General features: G+C 46.1%; 1 protein-coding gene across 2 annotated transcripts in view; it reads left to right on the top strand.

Moving 5' to 3' along the window:
• The window catches only part of DDC (dopa decarboxylase), a 423,065-nt gene that overhangs the window by 244,285 nt on the left and 159,368 nt on the right, over positions 1-19,412 (top strand). For both annotated transcript variants that reach the window (XM_085607298.1, XM_085607299.1), the window contains exon 6: positions 841-984. In XM_085607298.1, the coding sequence (XP_085463424.1) occupies positions 841-984 (144 nt within the window). The remainder of the gene's footprint in view (positions 1-840; positions 985-19,412) is intronic.

Genomic DNA, 19,412 nt, shown 5'->3' with positions numbered 1-19,412 from the left:
AATAAATTGCAGAGATATTATGAAATGTATATGTTCTAGTCCTGTTAATGCAAGATCCCTTATGCATCTATAAATCTATGAACCATAGACTCTGTGCCAATTTTAGTCACAAAGAAGACCCGCACTTAACGTTCTGTTTAGCTCCACCAATTTATTCGGCTATGCAACTCGTTTCAACCACACAGGGTCTTTGTCATGGCCTTCTACAAAATCGTTGTGCACAATCACCATTTAAAGCAGAATCAAAACCATAAATATAGAAGATGCATGTGCAAGAATGTCCAGAACGCTGTACGTCAGTGCACAGAGCTTCTTTAGCTTAATACAAAATCCAAATCATATTATGTCACATAAGCTGTATTTTATTGCCGATTGGCTGTAATATTGAAGTTAACTCACTTTAAATTACAATCAAAATGAGTTTTTTGTTAATGGGGAAATTGCTGTCTATGCATGAGAAATATTGCTCTGATGCGAAACAAAGTTATTTCGGGTTAACTGTGAGTGTTTAACCGTATTGCGCTCAATTACGAATATATGTTAGCCCAATTACAAGGAAAGAAAATGCGCTCTTCGTAAACAAGTGAACTGCTTTCTGTGCATGCATGATGCTGCATTAATGCGAGCAGGAGTGTTTGCGGGTTATGTTACTGTTTTTGACTCTCCCTTATCAGATTCAGTTTACACGCCCATGGCCAAACACTTGTAATAATGTTAAATATACGTGCGAAAACTGAAATTCTATATCTATGGGGTTCGAGGATATTTATCTCTATTATTTTATTGCACACCATTTGCCATTCAATAATATATTTAAATATAAGTTTATCTTTGTTGCAGGCCCACTCGTCGGTGGAGAGGGCTGGTTTGATTGCTGGTGTGAAAATGAGGACGATCCCTTCTGATGAAAAGTTTGCGGCCCGTGGACCGGCCCTGAGAAAAGCTCTGGAAGAAGACAAAGCTGCTGGCCTCATCCCATTCTTTGTGAGTGTCTTTAAGTATTTCCACAAAAAATCGTATTTGTTATGATTTGAACCCTTGGTGAACCCGGCATTGCTCCAGAAGTTCCAAAGCTCTTTCAATGGATGTGGGGTGTGTGTTCCCTGGCGGAAATAACCTGGAGAGATTAGTGAACCCATTTAGGGTTGGTAATCCATAAAACATTAATAAAAAAAACGATGGCTTTTAAGCGCTACAACTGCATGGCATGGTGGCTAAAGGGCCTGCTGGTAACACTGGCTGAGCACAGCCAAAAGCAATCCACACCTGCTGTTGTATGGATGGTGAATTAGGTGAAGGTAATTTTGGTACAGGTCCCCACTACAGGCCAAGCCCAGCAGTCAATCCTCATATTAAGACACCGTCATTGGCTCAGTTTTCATGAACTATCAGCCTGTATTTAAGTTGCATTTTGTTCACTGAGATCCAAACACTTGTATAAATGATGGGTTTTTCAGTATATATATATATATATATATATATATATATATATATATATATATATATATGCAAAGAACTCCGTCTTCAATTTCCCACTTGGACAGGAAGGATGAACACGGACCCAATAAATTTAGTGCAGAGTGTTTATTGTTCCATTGAAACACCACACACCGCCATGACGCGTTTCAGCGCCAGAGAGGCCTTGATCACATTTATATATAAATACACACATATGTATTCCTATATATATTCTTCCACAATGATCGCTTATCTAAAATGGTCCAGCCGCACTCACTCCGTGAAGCAGTAAGGAATGCCGGTGAGTCCGATTTCTTCATTCAATTTTTATTGCATATTATTATGCTGCAACACCCAACACAGGACGCCTACGCATTTTGGCTTACGCCTTCAACTGGGCAGCGATATGTATATATATATATATATATATATATATATATATATATATTCACTTAAAAAACCATAGGTTTCACACATGTTATAGTTAGCTGTACATTTCACTCGTAAAAAAACAATGAAATTCCACGTTATAGTTAGATCAGGTAACTATAACTTGCGCGCCCACAATAAACTGCTGATGACGTCACATATTACATCACTCATGACATGGTCAGTGACATCACTTTTCACATCAATGATGACATCTGAAATGACACATTGTGGATTGCGGTCGCGCAAGTTATAGTTACCTGATCTAACTATAACGTGGAATTTCATTGGTTTTTTACGAGTGAAATGTACAGCTAACTATAACATGTGTGAAACCTATGGTTTTTTAAGTGAATTTGCAAGGTTTTTTAAATGCTAATTCCTAACTATAACGTGTGTGAAACCTATGGTTTTTTCAGTGAATTTGTACGGTTTTTTAAATGCTAAGTTATGTATTTATTTATTTATTTATTTTCTGGTTTTTCACCGTGCGCACACCCTGCGCACACCCTGCGCGCACGGTGCGCTTCGCGCACCGAGCGCCCACGTTGCGCAGTTCATACAGTGCGCGCCTCGCCTCTTTTTACAAAGTAACAATTTTTTTTCTCCCTTGCGGGTCCTTCAATTTATTTAATAAATGTGATTGTTATTTCTTTTTTTTTTTATTATTTTTTGCCGTGCGCGTACGGTAAGCTTACCGTACGCGCACTCCGCGATTTAAAAAAAAAAAATATTAAATGTATTTTTCGTACTTTTTGGTCCTTCGTGGACGCCCTGACAAACGCTAGGGGGTCTGCAACTCTCTTCGTTGCCCCCTTTTCACGTTATCCACCTTTGTTTTTCAGTGCGAGAGACAGAAAATGGCGGCCGACACTTTCTGATTTCGACCGATTCGAATGTTTACAGTCATGTAACCACCAATCAGAATTGAGCTCGCGCACGGCACCGTACGCGTACGGTAAGCTTACCGTAAGCGCACGGAGCGCGCTTACAGATATATATATTGATTTAAATGCTATTTTCTCAGGACCTACTGAACAGATTTACACCAGACCTGCAAAAGGCACATCTCTGACCTGAGGACTACCTCTCTGCCAAATTTCAAGTAATTCTGTTCAGCCGTTCGGGCTGTAGCTCGGACTAAAGGTCCTATGGGAAAATGCATGGGGAAAACGTGTTTTGGGACCCCCCTTTTTTCTCAGCCCCCGCTTGACGAATTCCCCCGAGACTTTCAGGGTAGGAGCTGTGGAAATATGGATTTTTATGATCAGTTATGTCCCCTATCTTGGACCCCAACGGTTTCATGTATAAATCATAAGTACATGTATGTTTCCTCCAGTTCCAGTTATGAAGACGCAAACACATGTGCGTCCACCGTCAACATGTCCTCTTTCAGATCCGCCATGTATGGGCCGGATATTCTATTCCTAAGTGTGAAAGGCCACCGGCTTTATATGGTTCATTTATCCCATTTTACAGTCCAGGCGAGTAGGCCCGAATTCTGCCACCAAGCCTTTTCTGCCTTCTGCCTCTGAAAGCTCCAGTCTGAGCTCGCATCTGTATCCATGAACTTTGTCCTACTCCCTGTGCGGCTAACGGTGCCTGACTCGACCTGTCTGCTTGCCAAAAACTGTATTTCACCTTCAAGATTATCTGCTCTGCTCCGCTCTTCACTCAATGCATTCCTGTCTAGTAGTTTAAGTAAACATTCTTTCAGCTACCAAGCAAAAGGCCCGGCTTCTCTGTCTTTATGCAAGTAAATCATAGCCCTGTTACTATGGAAGATTTCTGCCCTCGCATCTAGTGTAGACACTTAGACGCTTGTACACGCACTAACAGTCAGTATAGTCAGTATAGAATAAGATTCTATCCTAAGAGACCTTTCTTTTTGGATAACACAGTTCTTTAAACATAGGATGTTAGATATGATTTGGGATTAGGTTGACATAACCCCAGACTTCTGTCTCCACATGTAGAGCTAAATGTCAAGTCCCCTTCACCCCCTAGTTGCACGTCAATCACACGTCATGCTGCTGCGCGCGCATCTCTGCCAAGTATTTCTGCTGACATTGCGAAATTCTTCCGTGGAACCACCCATTTATGACATCATATCCAATGACGTTCTTTAAGTTACGCCCAGTTACACCCATTTTTGTTACGCATGTATGTTCTTATCTTTGTAATCAACTGTTACGCCTCCTGCATCTGTTTCACTATAATGCCTATTGTATAAAAATGATTACTTGTCAATAACGTTTGTTCTTCACTTCCTGAACCTTCGTGGTGATGGAATATGGAGTCCATCAATTCGAATTGATTTTGGAATAAAGCCCGTTCCGAACCTCTAATACCACGGATTCTGCCTCTTATTTTACTGAGCTATTATTATAGATTTTCCGCATCAAATTAAGTTCCGGTAATTAAATTATTTACCACATAAATGGCGCCCGAACAGGGACACTTTCTCATCTCACGCGCCGGAGGTACGTTGCAGGCCCGGTCTCCTGTCACGGCTGGACGGACAACAACATGTACCCACAGGATTTCCTGTATCTCCCTCCTGCCGAGCGGGGGTAACTGAGGCTGCGATCAACACCCAGACGAGGCGGTGAGAAGTGCGAAGTATCCCGACCAGAGCCTAGCTGAGAGAGCAAGATCCGAGGTATACAGAGGCCCACCAGGTTCCGAAGTTCCGAAGTTTCGAGTCGAGTCCAGTCCGGTCCGAGTCCGAGTCCAGTTCAGTTCAGTTCCGAGGCCTTCCGTTCCGAGCTACCCGGTGAGTACCATTATCGGGGAGGCGTTCTGACGTGCACATAGGTTGTGCCGGTCAAGACGGGTTTGGGTACACAAATCCGGTCTGCACTGTTTCAGCAGTGTATCTGTACTGTTTAGCAGTATATCAAGTATGTCTAATATATAATTCAGAATTACCTAGCTAGTGTCGAGTATTATGCTTAGTGACTAGTTCCTTAAATGGCCATCATTGTTGTTCATTAAATATTAAATGTCAAATGTTTTAAATATGTTCTGCATATTGTGGTGTGAATGACTGTTCATTATTGTGTTTTGTGGTATTAAACGTGTTCAGAATTAGGTATCAGATCAGTTCTCAATATGCCGCTCTTTTCGAAATTAAGACAGATCAAAACTAGAAAAGGGGTACTCGAAGAAGCTGTTCCCATTCCTCCTAGGGACACTCCAGGGTACTTCATGTATCATAAACATGGCCTAGACGCCATATTATTTCTTGATTTATGGGTAGACTACACCAAGGAATTACCAGAAAGTCAGAGGTGGCCCGCAACCGGGACCTGGGATGCAGATTGCATCGTGAAAGTAGAGGAAGAATTATGGAAAAAGAAAGCTAGACAATCACAGAAAGATGCCATTGAATTATGGCGTAAAGAATCGTATAGACGTACAGAAAAAGCACGTAGACAGGAAGAGAAGAGTAAGGAGAATTCAGATAAAGTCCGAGAAAATCTATTAATTGAAGAAGGTACTCGAGTAAAAGCAGAACAAGTAGACAGACAAAGAAATGCCCTTATGAATGGTATGTATCCTCTTCTGGCCGAAGGGTTACCTAAGGCTACTCTGGAGATACCCAAAGACTTGCCACCCCCATTGTTTCCGATAAAAGCACATCCCAAAGGGCATCCCAGAACCGCAGAAGATGTTTTTCTTTCTTCTTATTTAGACGACGCAGCTCCCGAGTATGCTAGTACCGCGCCACATAGACCGCATGCCGAGGGGGTTCAACGCCAAGACCCTCCTCCGTCTGTACCTCCGCAACAACAAATTCCGACACAAGTTCCGGCAAGCACATCTGTTTCTACAGCTGTACCCACAACTATGGTTGCTATATCACGTTCAACGAATCCTTTCACATCCAGCACCCCAGGTGGTGCTACGGGAGGTACAACAAACATTTTTTCCACGCCACCCAGAGTAAATAAACTTTCCTTTCAAGAATTAGCACACCAACGTACGCCCAAACTAGTAACTCCCGACACGCTTAAGGAACTTCTAATAGATTGTAGATATGACCCTGTGCCCGGCAAAAAGGATGAAATGCTGCTGGCCTCATTACGTATCCGACGAGCTGCAATATATTTAGGGAGGCTACCAGGAATGACTGCACATTTAGAAAATATATATCATTTTGTCCAGTCAGGACGAGATTCTGAAAGTATTAATAGAGCCTTGGAGTACCAGAAAGTGGAGATACAGGGGGAACTGTTACGTTTCCTCATAAATTGTGTGGTCAGAAATCAAGACCGACCAGGAGTAAATCCGGAAGAAATGCAAATTCTTACCACCTGGAGTCGGAATATATCAGAAGGGAGACATGATAAACGATCATGTATAGTAGCTATGTGCCGCAAGATCCGCAAAGAAATAGAACGAATACACGAAGAAAGATTAGCGGTAGACCAGCCTGAACAAACCGAAGAGGAGGAAGAATTAGAACTGCCCACAGGACAGTTAGAAACAATGGCCTATGTAGGTAGAGGAAGATCTTGCAATAATACTAGATGCTTTACTGATCCGATACGCCCGATACGTCCAGATAATAACAGAAACTTCCATAACCCAATAATAAATATAAGGTCCCCCGAACATGCGTTCCAAGCCGCTGACAAATTGCTCCGAGAACGAAGGGGTTATCATATACTCGATTCTATGGACGAACAAGAATTAGCCAGGTCAGCCGTTCACTGGGTTGACAGTCCCGGAAAATACAGTGATGATACACTAGCACACACGTTTTTGAACCTCAACCCAGATGAACAGCGTTTAGCTGGTATCTACATGATTCAACAACTCCTCGTATTATATAAAAGCCAACACTCCGATCCTGGTCCCTTACCTGATATGTTAACTGAATTACTCACGAATAAATGGAGAGGTTCAGGTACTGAGTTAATTAGAGAAATACTAAAATCCAGAAAGCAGTATATTCTTTTTGTATGCCCCGAACATGTCTCACTGCCCATCAAGGAAAGAACGACGTATTATATGGATAGACAGAATCCCTTACGCGAAGTGCACACGATAAAAGGTGATGACAATCAGTTTAAACGTGTGTTTGTATACACACCCATATCTAAAATAGAACTATTAGAAATGAAGAAAGTGGTACCCAGTCATGACAAAGACCCAGCGGGTTTCCACCGTGAAATTAAAGACATGTTGCTCATGGGAGAATATACCTATCCCGACATTATGACAATATTGAAGGTATTAATGCCTGCGGGCATTTACGAAAAACTCAAGGAAAAGGACTGGGAGGTGGGAGACCAGAAGATAGATTGGACAGCATTAGAAAACGAAGAAAAAGCTCGAGGTCCAGGTTCAGGGCTTGGGGAAAAGACCAAAATACTACCAGGTTTACTAGTACAGGTACTGCCACGTTTATTAACGACGAAAAAGGAAGACTGGGGTGCAATCTCAGCCTGTAAACAAAAGCAAGATGAAGACACTAGTGACTTTTATGCCCGATTCGAAAAATGTTTTGGTATAAATAGTGGAATAAAAGCAAGTAGCGAATCTTATCCACATCTGTTTGTGACAAAATTAGTTGAAAATGCCCTGCCCCAAGTTAAGAATAGAGTATTGAAATTCGAGAGTACCTGGCAAGGTAACACTCCGTCACAAATGTTACAAATGCTACAGTACCATCACAATAGAATTAGAGAGGAACAAGAACATGAACAAAGACGCATGAAAGACACGAAAATGAAAATGCTAGTTTCCCAGACAGTTCCAGCTGACGGTCATAAAAAGGGTATGACACAGTCCAGCGTTTCAGCAGTTTCTGTAAAAGGGACATGCAACTATTGTAAACAGCCAGGTCATTATGTACACGATTGTCCAGTTTTAAAACATAATATCGCCATAGGTAATACAAAAGAAAGACCGCGGCCACTTAGACAGGATCAGAACCAACAAGGAGCTCCGCAGCATGCACAGGCCATGCCAGCTCCGCAACAGTCTATGCCAGCTCCACCACCGCAGCCTATTGCTGCTACACCAACAACGACACGACAGATGTACCAGACTGCACAGTATGACTATCCTGATTATCAACGATACTCATGAAACAGCCTAGAGAGGGAAGTTGGCTTACCCCTTATCGAGGTCCCTGTAGATCAAGAAGGACCTTACGTACACAGTGAACTGTTAGGCCAGGATAGGAAATTTTTACTTGATACAGGGGCAAGCCGAACAACCATAAAACGTAGTGAAGTTCCAGGGGCACCCCTCTCAGGCTCACAGAATATTTCCCTTGGTTTTTCAGGAAAGCCTATCATTAATGAGGTATCACAGCCTCTTCCACTTACGATTGGTCCTTTGACACGAACTACAGATTTATTGCTTACCAAATCATGTCCAGAAAACCTGTTAGGTATAAAAACATTGAAAGCTCTAGGAGCTATAATATGTTGTTCTCCGGAAGGAGTAAGATTGTTTTTACGTGATTTCAAGGGGCACTATGTGTCCCGAGACATGGATCACCGACTGCAGACTTTACCCACATACTTATGGGCACAAGGCCCTACAGATGTTGGTTGCATGAACATTACACCATATCGAGTCACACTAAAGACAGGAGTGGTACTACCACGAATGCGACAATACAAGTTACCCCCAGATGCTGTAGTGGCTTTACTGCAAATCATTGACGAGCTCATTGCACAAGGAGTGGTTGTGGAAACCGACTCCAATGTATGTAATTCCCCGATAATTCCGATTCTTAAACGAACTGATCCAAAAGCCCCGCCAGTATATCGATTGGTTATTGATCTGCGCGAATTAAATAAATGTATTGTACCACAATACCCCGTAGTTCCAGACATTTCTTCATTACTGACAGCCATTGATTCTGAAGCAACATTCTTTACTGTAATTGATCTCAAGAATGCCTTGTACACGCACTAACAGTCAGTATAGTCAGTATAGAATAAGATTCTATCCTAAGAGACCTTTCTTTTTGGATAACACAGTTCTTTAAACATAGGATGTTAGATATGATTTGGGATTAGGTTGACATAACCCCAGACTTCTGTCTCCACATGTAGAGCTAAATGTCAAGTCCCCTTCACCCCCTAGTTGCACGTCAATCACACGTCATGCTGCTGCGCGCGCATCTCTGCCAAGTATTTCTGCTGACATTGCGAAATTCTTCCGTGGAACCACCCATTTATGACATCATATCCAATGACGTTCTTTAAGTTACGCCCAGTTACACCCATTTTTGTTACGCATGTATGTTCTTATCTTTGTAATCAACTGTTACGCCTCCTGCATCTGTTTCACTATAATGCCTATTGTATAAAAATGATTACTTGTCAATAACGTTTGTTCTTCACTTCCTGAACCTTCGTGGTGATGGAATATGGAGTCCATCAATTCGAATTGATTTTGGAATAAAGCCCGTTCCGAACCTCTAATACCACGGATTCTGCCTCTTATTTTACTGAGCTATTATTATAGATTTTCCGCATCAAATTAAGTTCCGGTAATTAAATTATTTACCACAGAGCGGAGCGGAGCGCCCCACCTATTTTGAAAATTTCGCGAGGATTCGTCAACCGGCGCCAAAGTTATTCCAAATAGAATGTTGCGGATTTCCTATGGAACACGGTCCTAACTATAACTATCTACTGGCGACCGCCAGTAGATAATATATATATATATATATATATATATATATATATATATATATATATATATTCACTTAAAAAACCATAGGTTTCAGGCACGTTATAGTTAGGAATTAGCATTTAAAAAACCTTGCAAATTCACTTAAAAAACCATAGGTTTCACATATGTTATAGTTAGGTGGACATTTCACTCGTAAATAACCAATGAAATTCCACCGTTATAGTTAGTTCAGATAACTATAACTCGCGCGCCCGCAATCCAGTGCTCATGACGTCACATATTTCATCACTCATGACATGGTCAGTGGCATCACTCATGACATCACTGATGACATCATCCTTGTGATAGAGTGGCGGTCGCTCGAGTTATAGTTATCTGAACTAACTATAACGGTGGAATTTCATTGGTTTTTTACGAGTGAAATGTCCACCTAACTATAACATGTGTGAAACCAATGGTTTTTTAAGTGAATTTGCAAGGTTTTTTAAATGCTAATTCCTAACTATAACGTTCCTGAAACCTATAGTTTTTTAAGTGAATTTGTACGGTTTTTTAAATGCTAATTTAAAAAAAAAAAATTATGGTTTTTCAACGTGCACGCACGGTGCACGCACCCCGCGATTTTTTTCAAAAATAAATAAAATGTTTTTTCACCCTTCGGGGTCCTTTAGGGACCCCCTGACAAAGGCTAGGGGGTCAGGAACTCTCTACCCTGCCCCCTTTTCACGTTCGCCACCTCTCTTTTTCACTCTCGCACCCACAACAAACAAAATGGCGGCCGACACTTCCTGATTTCGACCGATTCGAACGTTGACTGACATGTAACCACCAATCAGAATTACGCTCGTGCACGTTAGGGTGCGCGCACCGTGCGCGGCTATAGATACGTATGTGCTTTTAAATGCAATTTTCTCAGAAACTACTGAACAGATTGACTCCATATATGCAAAAGGCACTTCCCTGACCTGAGGACTACCTCTCTGCCAAATTTCAAGTAATTCTGTTCAGCCGTTCGGGCTGTACCTTCGACTAAAGGTCCTATGGGAAAATGCATGGGGAAAACGCGTTTTGGGACCCCCCTTTTTTCTCGGCCCCCGCTTCAACCTTTATGAAATTGCTTTAAAAAACTGTGATTTGAAGTGATCTGCATAAATTATTTTTGTAATTCATTGCATTGTTTGAAAACTTTGCACTTGCACTTTCTGAAAATCATGCATTTTGCACTTTCTGTCATAAAATGTTCACTAATGTACTTTACATGTAGTAGAATGTGGAAAATGGCAGATACATATCGCGGATATATTTTGCTACCATGTAAGGAAGTGGGTTAGCAGTCTAGTATTTGCACAAGTATTAGAAATCAACGAGGGCCTGAAAAGCACTTGTCACTTTAAATTGGTGATCTAGACGGCTGGACTGTATGGTCCAGTTGAAGGCACAGCGCCGAAACGCGTAGACCGTCTGTTAGACCCGGGATCCCTGAATGGCTGAGGTAGACACCTTAGGCCAAGTAGGGACCCACGTTCCAACGTCAGGGAAATGAAGGTCACCTTCTTAGATAGCCCCACTCACCCCCTCGGTAGCTTGGCACGAGCAGCCAAGCTTATCTTCAAGGCAAATGTTTAAAGTATTTGCAACCACGCTCACAATAATCCAATGATCACTCCACAAATAGACTCCACACGAGCTTTATAAAAACGAGTATAAACTTTTTGTAAAAAGATATACAATAAGACCACACGATATAAAACCAACATATGAGGTTGTGTAATATTTCTCCTGGCTTGTTGTTAGGACAGGCAGCCCTTGTAAGTTCTGGCGATATTAATGAGCACTTCTAAACATTCTTCTGTACTCCTAATATCATGTCATACAGTTCGTAATGCTAGAATCAGGCACTTTTGCCATGTAAAAATCCTGTAATGCGTAATGTAGCAATCAGACACTCTGCAATGAAAAGAATGCAACGCGTAACGCAACAATCAGGCACTTTGCAAGGTAAAATAATGCAATGCGTAATATAACCACCAGATATGTTGTTATGCAAAAATAAGGAAATGCGTAATACACTAATCAGGTAATTCGTTATGCAGGAATAATGCAATACGCAATACCCTAATCAGGTAGTTCGTTATGCAGAAACAAGGCATTGCGTCATAAGACAATCAGGTAGTTCGTTATGCAGATAAAATGCCATGCGTCATACACTAATCAGGTAGTTTGCTATCCAGGAATAATGCAATGCGTAATACTCCAATCAGGTACTCCGTTATGCAGAAATTATGCAATGTGTAATACGACAGTCAGGTACTCCGTTCTGCAGAAATGGAACAATACGTAATACACTCAGGCCCCGATCACCGGGCCTTAGGCGGTCTCTCCGCCTCTCCTTCTGACTTGCAGACAGCCTCTCACAGTTCCCCCAACACTGTACGATGTAATCAAAAAGTGCAGCTTTGCACTCCGGCCCCTGTACCGCTACTCCCTTGGCAATACGGGCCACGATATGAACCGAAGCAGAGGCTCGCGCTGCCAACACGAGAGCGAGGCCGAGAGCATCTCCCTCTGAGCCCGCGCCCTGCCCCAGGAGTTGACACACATTACCTGGGGGCACAAACTCACTCTCCTCTTCTCATTCAGCGGCTGGGCCTCCAATGTAGCTTTGTGAAATGGCAATGGCGGCTCGGGCCGCAACTCAGCTCCTCCGGGACTGCCGGTCCATACCGCTTCAGTTACGAAGATCTCAGGCTACCACAAAGCACACGCACACAGCGTCGCTGAGTCTTCTTTACGCTTCGGGCGCATGATCACTGGGCACTCCACACACAGGTCTCAGGCTGCACGAAGATCACGCGCACAGTGTCGCTGAGACTCACTTTACTCCGGTGCACGCGAAGGTCTCACGGTAGACAACGCACACTCACACAGCGTCGATGAGACTCACTTGGATTCCGGTGCACATGATAACAAGGCAAATCCTCGCGAAGGTCTCACGGTGCACAATGCACCCGCACACAGCGTCGATGAGACTCACTTGGATTCCGGTGCACACGATAACAAGGCAAATCCTCACGAAGGTCTCACGGTGCACAACGCACCCGCACACAGCGTCGATGAGGCTCACTTGGATTCCGGTGCACAAGATCACTGGACAAAATTCTCAAAAGGGGTTAAGGCTGCACAAAGCACACGCACACCGCGTCGCTGACCCTTGCTTGGACTCCAGGAGCCCATGATCACAGGGCACGCCTTACGAGGGTCTCAGTCTGCAGCAAGCATGCACACACAGTGCCGCTGAGACTCTCATGGAAACTTTTGTGTTCCTGTGTTTCTGAACAGGGAGTCAGCTCACCTTGGGGATATGTTACTTCAGGACACAGCACACAGCAAAGTCCTTCAAGCAGGGGGACACAGCACACAGCAAAGTCACTTTAGCCTTTCCTTGGTTAAAACAGCAAACTGCAGGACAACCCCAGAACACACAGCAAGGGTCAGTCCTATCCTTCAGTCTATTCAGTTGTTTCTTCCTTGGCAAAGGTCCTTTTGACCATGAAGTAGCTCCAGTCTTGTTCATACTTGATCAAGCCATTCTCCAAAGTTCAGGGGCTTCCGCTCTCATAGTTATACCCCTCAATGGCTTTGAAGTTTTTGTGTTTCAGGGGGCACTGACCCCTGTTCAAACCAGTTCTGGGTGCCTCCCTGCCAATGACACCTGTCTTCCTTTGATTAGTAGGGGTATGGATTCTCAATCACACAGCAGGAGTTGAGCCAATTGTTTTATAGCAGCAACCCAGGCCTCTTCACCTCTAGGGGCTTCTCCTCCCCCTACACTCCAGATGCAGGTCAGCCTGTGGCTGTCTCACCTCCTCCCCTGGGTCTAGACATTCCCCAGATCCTATCGCTTTCAAATCCAGACAGTCAATCCACAGCCAGGCAGAGACCCACAGAAATGTCAGAGCACAAAAACTCAGCCACTTCTAAAAGAGTGGCTTCTGAACATACAATGAAAAAACCACCTACATAAAAAGATGTGTTATTACATTGTGAGTTCAGGCATACTAACCTTCACCTTTGCATCTTAAGCCTTTGGGAAGATAAGATGGAAAACATATTACATAGCCTTCCTATTCTGTCCTATGGGCAAGATGGCCTTTCAACAGTGAAAAACTAAATGGAGATTATTTCACTGTCAGGACATGACACACACCTTAGTACTTGTCCTACCTTTCACATGCACTACACCCTGCCCAGGGGGTACCCCATACCTACCATAGGGGTGTCTGATGTGCATAGGGTAAGGTCTGGCAAGTGAGTGCACTTGACACAACAACATGGCCGTTTAACAGACTGCACACAGGCCCTGCAATGGCAGGCCTGAGTTCCCTTTTTAAGGCTACTTGTGTGGGTGGCAAAAAATAGTGCTGCAGGCCCACTAGTAGCATTTGCATTACCAGCCCTGGCACACATAGTGCACTTTACTAGGGACTTTACTAGTAAGGCAAACATACCAATCATGGACAACCAATATTCATTACACTTTTATACAGGGAGCACTTGCACTTTGACACTGATCAGCAGTGGCAAAGTGTCCAAAGCATCTAAGTTAGTCAAAAATAGCGGAGGTAGAGGCAAAAAGTCAGGGGTAATCACGCCAAGAAGTACAAGGTCTAACACAGTCCATGTTGTTGCACTATGGTGGTTGAATAAACACTAGGAAAAGAAGAAACTACTTGTCAAGTCTTCTCCTTATGGTGCCGTGAAACCCTGGCTGTGTGGAGGCTTGGAGTACGTGAGAATATATATATATATATATATATATATATAAAGCCTACTGCGGTCACCAGAAGGTAGGTATAGTTAGGACCTATTTTCCATATGAAATCCGCAACATTCTATTTCCAATACGTCTGGCGCCAGTTGACGAATCTTCGCGAAATTTTCGAAACTTTTGGCCAGCTCCGGTCCGCTCCTATCCTGAAAGTTTCGGGGTGATTCGTGAAGTGGAGGCCGAGAAAAAAAGGGGGTCCCAAAACACGTTTTCCCCATGCAATTTCCCATAGGACCTTTTGACGCAGCTACAGCCCGAACTGCTGAACGGAATTACACCAAATTTGGCAAAAAGGTAGTCCTCAGTTCAGACTCGTGCCTTTTGCTTAAGTGGTGTAAATCCGTTCAGTAGTTCCTGAGAAAATTAGAGTTAAAAGTACATATATATCTATGGCCTCGGAGGATCCGTGCACCCTATGCGCACCCTGAGTGCACCCTCTGCGAACCGTGCGTACACCCTCCCGATCACACACTGAATGCTAATTGGCTGTCAAGTGTCTGTCAACATTCAAAACCAGGAACTGTTGGCAGCCATTTTGTGCCTTGGTAGAAGCGAGGCTGAAGAAGTAAGGGAAATAAGTGTGTGAAAGATATAAAGGGGGCAGGGTAGAAATACTCTGACCCTCTAGAGTTGCTTAGGGGGTACCATAAGGACTCTCAGGGCCCCTTTTTTTTTTTTTTAAACGCTAAATTGCGCGCAGGGTGCGCGGATCCGGCCGTAAAAAAAAAAACGAAGCACGGCCATCCGAGCTTCCTTAATAATTAGCCCCCGGAGTGCCAAATCCCAGGGGCAAAATGCGTAAATAATTATTGGGGGGCCCTGGGGGACCCCCTGCCCAGGGAACCGCTACCCCCGGGGCTAGAATATAAATAGCGTGGGGGGGCTGAACGGCCCCCCCAAGCCCCGGGGACCACCACCCCCCGGGGCTTTATTTATTGAGGGAGGGGGGCTGCGTGGCCCCCCTCCTGGGGACCACCACCCCCCAGGGCCGGCTCCTACAGTATCCTGAGGTGCCCACCCCCAGGACACTGTTGTTTGCTATGAGAGGGTGGGAGTCTCCTGCCCTCCCATAGCAAACTTCGTTTGGATTTTGAAAGAGAGCAGGGAAACCTGCTCTCTCTTTCAAAATCCAAACCATATTGCTTTTCCACACAGGGAGCTGCATGTCAGCAGCTCCCCATGTGGAAAAGCAATGCCATTTCCCGAAAAACGCGGGAAGCTGACTGGGACCGTGGGGGCGTTTGGGTTCCCCCCACGGTCCCCAACGTTTTTTTATAAGCCCCGGGGGATGGGGTCCCCGGGGATAATAAAAATTAGTGATAGGGGCTATTTTTTTTTTTACGGTAAAATTAGGAGTCACGCATCCTAACGCATTGGGTGCACGATTTCTCTCGCGTAGGGTGCGCGGTTCCTAGCGCGTTGGGTGCGCGACTCTAAGCAATAATTGAAAAAAAATAATAATAACAAAGTATTAAAAATATAGTTTAAAAAATATTTAAAAAAATAATAAAAAAATAGTTACAAAAAATTACAAATATATTTTTTTAAATTCCATTAAAAACATGTAATATTTATTACTTTTTTTAAAATATGTAAAAAAATAACTTAAAAAAAATGTTGAAAAACAGTATAAAAGGGAGGAGCCTAGCGCGCAACCAAGATGGCCGCGTAGGTGCGAGGCTCCCGAGGACCTCCGCAACCTCCTACGATTATCCTGAAGTTATCCTGCCCTGGATGAGGGGACTATGTTGGTGAACCTGAGCTGAGGTGGCACCCGTTTCCCGCTTCCGAATCGGACCTCGGACACCGGAGTGAGCACCGATTGAGGTTTGGGGCCTTCCCCTCGCCGGACCCCGGATTTGCGCTGTGGGGTGATCCAGTGACAAAGTGAACAACAGCGGCAGGCAGGGCCTGGCGACTCGCGTACCCCGCACTTTCGCTTTCGCACCTCCTTGCCATCTCTGCGAGGTTGGGTTGCGGAGCCCTTGGTGTTGGTGTGGCCTTGCTGGGAGGCCCTGCCTGCCTGCGGGCTGTGATCCACCCCGCTGCTCTGAGGTGGCCCCCCCCCGGAGTTCGTGGCCCTGCTTTCCTGCCCTACACGACGTGGCTGGTGCGACTGGGAGACTGGAGGCCATGGCCACGAAACAAGATGGAGACCGGGCAAAGACCAAATCGACCCGGCGTGGCGCCGTCCATCAGGCCAATAGTATGGACCGCTATACCCTCCAGAAGGGATCTCCCGATGGACCGCGTAAGTCCCCTGAGAGCCCTCCTGATGCCCCAGACCTGCCCGCAGATCTGACTCTGCGAGATATCATGGGCGCCATTGCCGAGATGAAGGCCTCGGTGGGCCAGCGGTTTGATACACTGGCGCAGAAGATCGACTCGGTCCTCGTGGATGTTGGCCTGGTGAGGGCCGATCTTTCCAAAACCAACGACCGAGTAGATTCTTTGGCCCACACCGCATCGGGCCTACCGACAGATGTGGCGGCCTTACAAACAGAGGTGCGCCGGCTTAGTCAGGCGAGTGCGCTTATGGACCGACGCCTGGAGGACTCGGAGAGTCGGGCACGGAGGAACAACATCCGCATCATCGGGGTGCCTGAGGGACGCGAGGAGGCGGCGGCGGATCTCTTTGTGGAGGACCTGATTGCCACCTATCTCCAGCCACGGGGGCTGAGTAAATTCTTCGCTGTGGAGAGGGCCCACAGGGTTCCCGGGGGAAGGCCGAAGGTCGGAGCCCCTCCGAGACCTCTCATTGCCCGGATTTTCAATTTTCGGGACAGAGACGCTATCCTGCAAACCTCCAGACTGCATGGACCGGTCAAGTTTGACAATATGGAGGTAAATTTTTACCCTGATTTCACCTCAGCGGTCCAGAAGCAGAGACTGAGCTTCCTAGGCGTCAAACGCCGTCTTCGGGCCCTAAACCTCAAATACGCCATGCTCTTCCCAGCCAAGCTGCGAGTGGAGGTAGATGGTCGCACGCACTTCTTTGATCGTCCCGAAGCGGCCGGGGACTGGCTGGACACTCTGCCCGGGGATCGTGATCGGGGGGGCGGGGGGGGGGGCACGGGGGGAGACGGCACGCTGGATCGGGACTGAGGGTTTAATATTGGGCCTCACTCTGATGATGATGCCACTTTCGATTCTGCGTCAGTTTTTGTAAGTTCCCCTCCTATGGAGGTTGTGTTGGGTCTGTTGGGGGTTCTCCCTCCTCCTCTAGGGGGTCTAGTTAGTTTAACTATATATGGGGCGACAGGCACACTGCACGTTGGGGGGGCTGTTCGGGCTCATGCAGGGGTGCAGGGAGGGGGGAGTTCTGTTGGGGTGGGTGGGTAGGGATGGGGTGTTGTTCGTTTTTATCACAAGGCAAACGTACTTTTGTGTTAGTTCTAAAGTGCTCTCCGGGGGACGAATGATGGCTTTTGTGTATGATGGGGGGTAGGGAATTAACTTTGTTGTCTTGGAATGTTAATGGGCTGGGGGACAGGATCAAACGAGGTGTGGTCCTGCAGTTTTTGAAGAGAATCTCACCCGATGTAGTCTTTCTGCAGGAGACACACCTCATTGGCAACTCCTTCTGCGCCATGAATCGGCGTGGCTATCGCCTAGTGGCTCACTCGGGCTTTACGTCTGGCTCAAGGGGTGTGGGCATCATGGTGTGGAACTCGCTCCCGTTGGAGATTGATGAGGTGCTCCACGATGACAGGGGACGTTACACGGTCTTGGTGGGAAGATTGGAGGGCAAAGTGGTTGTCTTTGTGTCAGTATACATCCCACCGGGGCTGCAGTCGACCACCTTTACAGACCTGGGGCGGCTTCTCCTTGGCCTTCCGGGGGGGCTTTTAGTTGTGGGGGGGGATTTCAATGCGGTGGTATCTGGGACTGTGGATCGTCACCCCCCTAGGGACCTCCCCCGGGCACAGGCGTGGCTACCCGTCCTCTTGGATACATTTGGGTTAGTGGACTGCTGGCGTTTAAAACATCCCACGCAGCTGCAGTACACTTTCCACTCGGGAGCCCATGGTAGTCTCTCACGACTAGACTATGTGCTTGTCCCGGCGGCCTATGTTGGGAGGGTGGGAGAGGTGCGCCATTTGCCACGGGGTATTTCGGACCACTCCCCGCTTTTACTGCACTTTGATGTCTTTCCGAGGGGTGAGGGTAGGGTTGTCCCAATCAATCCTTGGTACCTGCGCGACCCCACCATTCGTGCTGAATTGATTAAATCCCTTCAGCGATATTTTGATGAGAATGTGGGGTCCGTGCATTCGGCTGTACCGCTGTGGGAGGCCTTCAAGGCAGTACTCCGAGGGGAAGCCCTATCCCTTATTTCCCACGCCCGGAGGCGCGAGCGGGAGGAGGTGACCCGGATGGAGGCTGAAATAGCCGAGTTGGAGGGTAATTTAGAAGGTGGGGTGACGGATGCCGCATTACATGTCCTCCAACTCAAGCAAGCGGCCAGGGGCCTCAGTAGAGAGCAACAGGGGCGACTGTATGATGTGGGTGATAAGGCTGGTAAACTGATAGCGTGGTTGGACAAAAAAGAGAGAGCGAATCGTGTGGTCCCGCTGATTGAGAAAATGGATGGTGTGTGTGTAACTGAGCCAGAAGAAATCGTCTCCTGTTTCGCGGATTATTTCCGTGGGGTGTATTCCCCGGTGTCTCCCTGCTCGGAAGAGGATTCCCGTGCCCTGCTCAGGGATATCGCGCTGCCGTCCCTTTCCGGGGATGACAGGGTTTTGCTGGATGCCGCTCCCACCTCCGACGAAATCGCCCTCGCCATACGCTCGGTCGCGTCCGGCAAGGCCATGGGTCCGAATGGTCTCCCTATCGAGTTGTACAAGTTGCGACCGGATACGCTGGCACCCCACCTCCGGGCTATGTTCCTGGCGGCACACTCGGTGGGCTCCCTCCCGCTGGACCAGCGTCTGGCTACAATCGTGGTCATTCACAAGGAGGGGAGACCTCGGGACCGGGTTACATCCTATCGGCCTATTTCACTACTGAATGCGGAGCCCAAGAT

The sequence above is a fragment of the Triturus cristatus genome, chromosome 5_2, assembly GCF_964204655.1.
Source record: "Triturus cristatus chromosome 5_2, aTriCri1.1, whole genome shotgun sequence".
In the NCBI taxonomy this organism is placed as follows: domain Eukaryota; kingdom Metazoa; phylum Chordata; class Amphibia; order Caudata; family Salamandridae; genus Triturus; species Triturus cristatus.
This window is presented reverse-complemented; position numbering and strand designations above follow the sequence as displayed.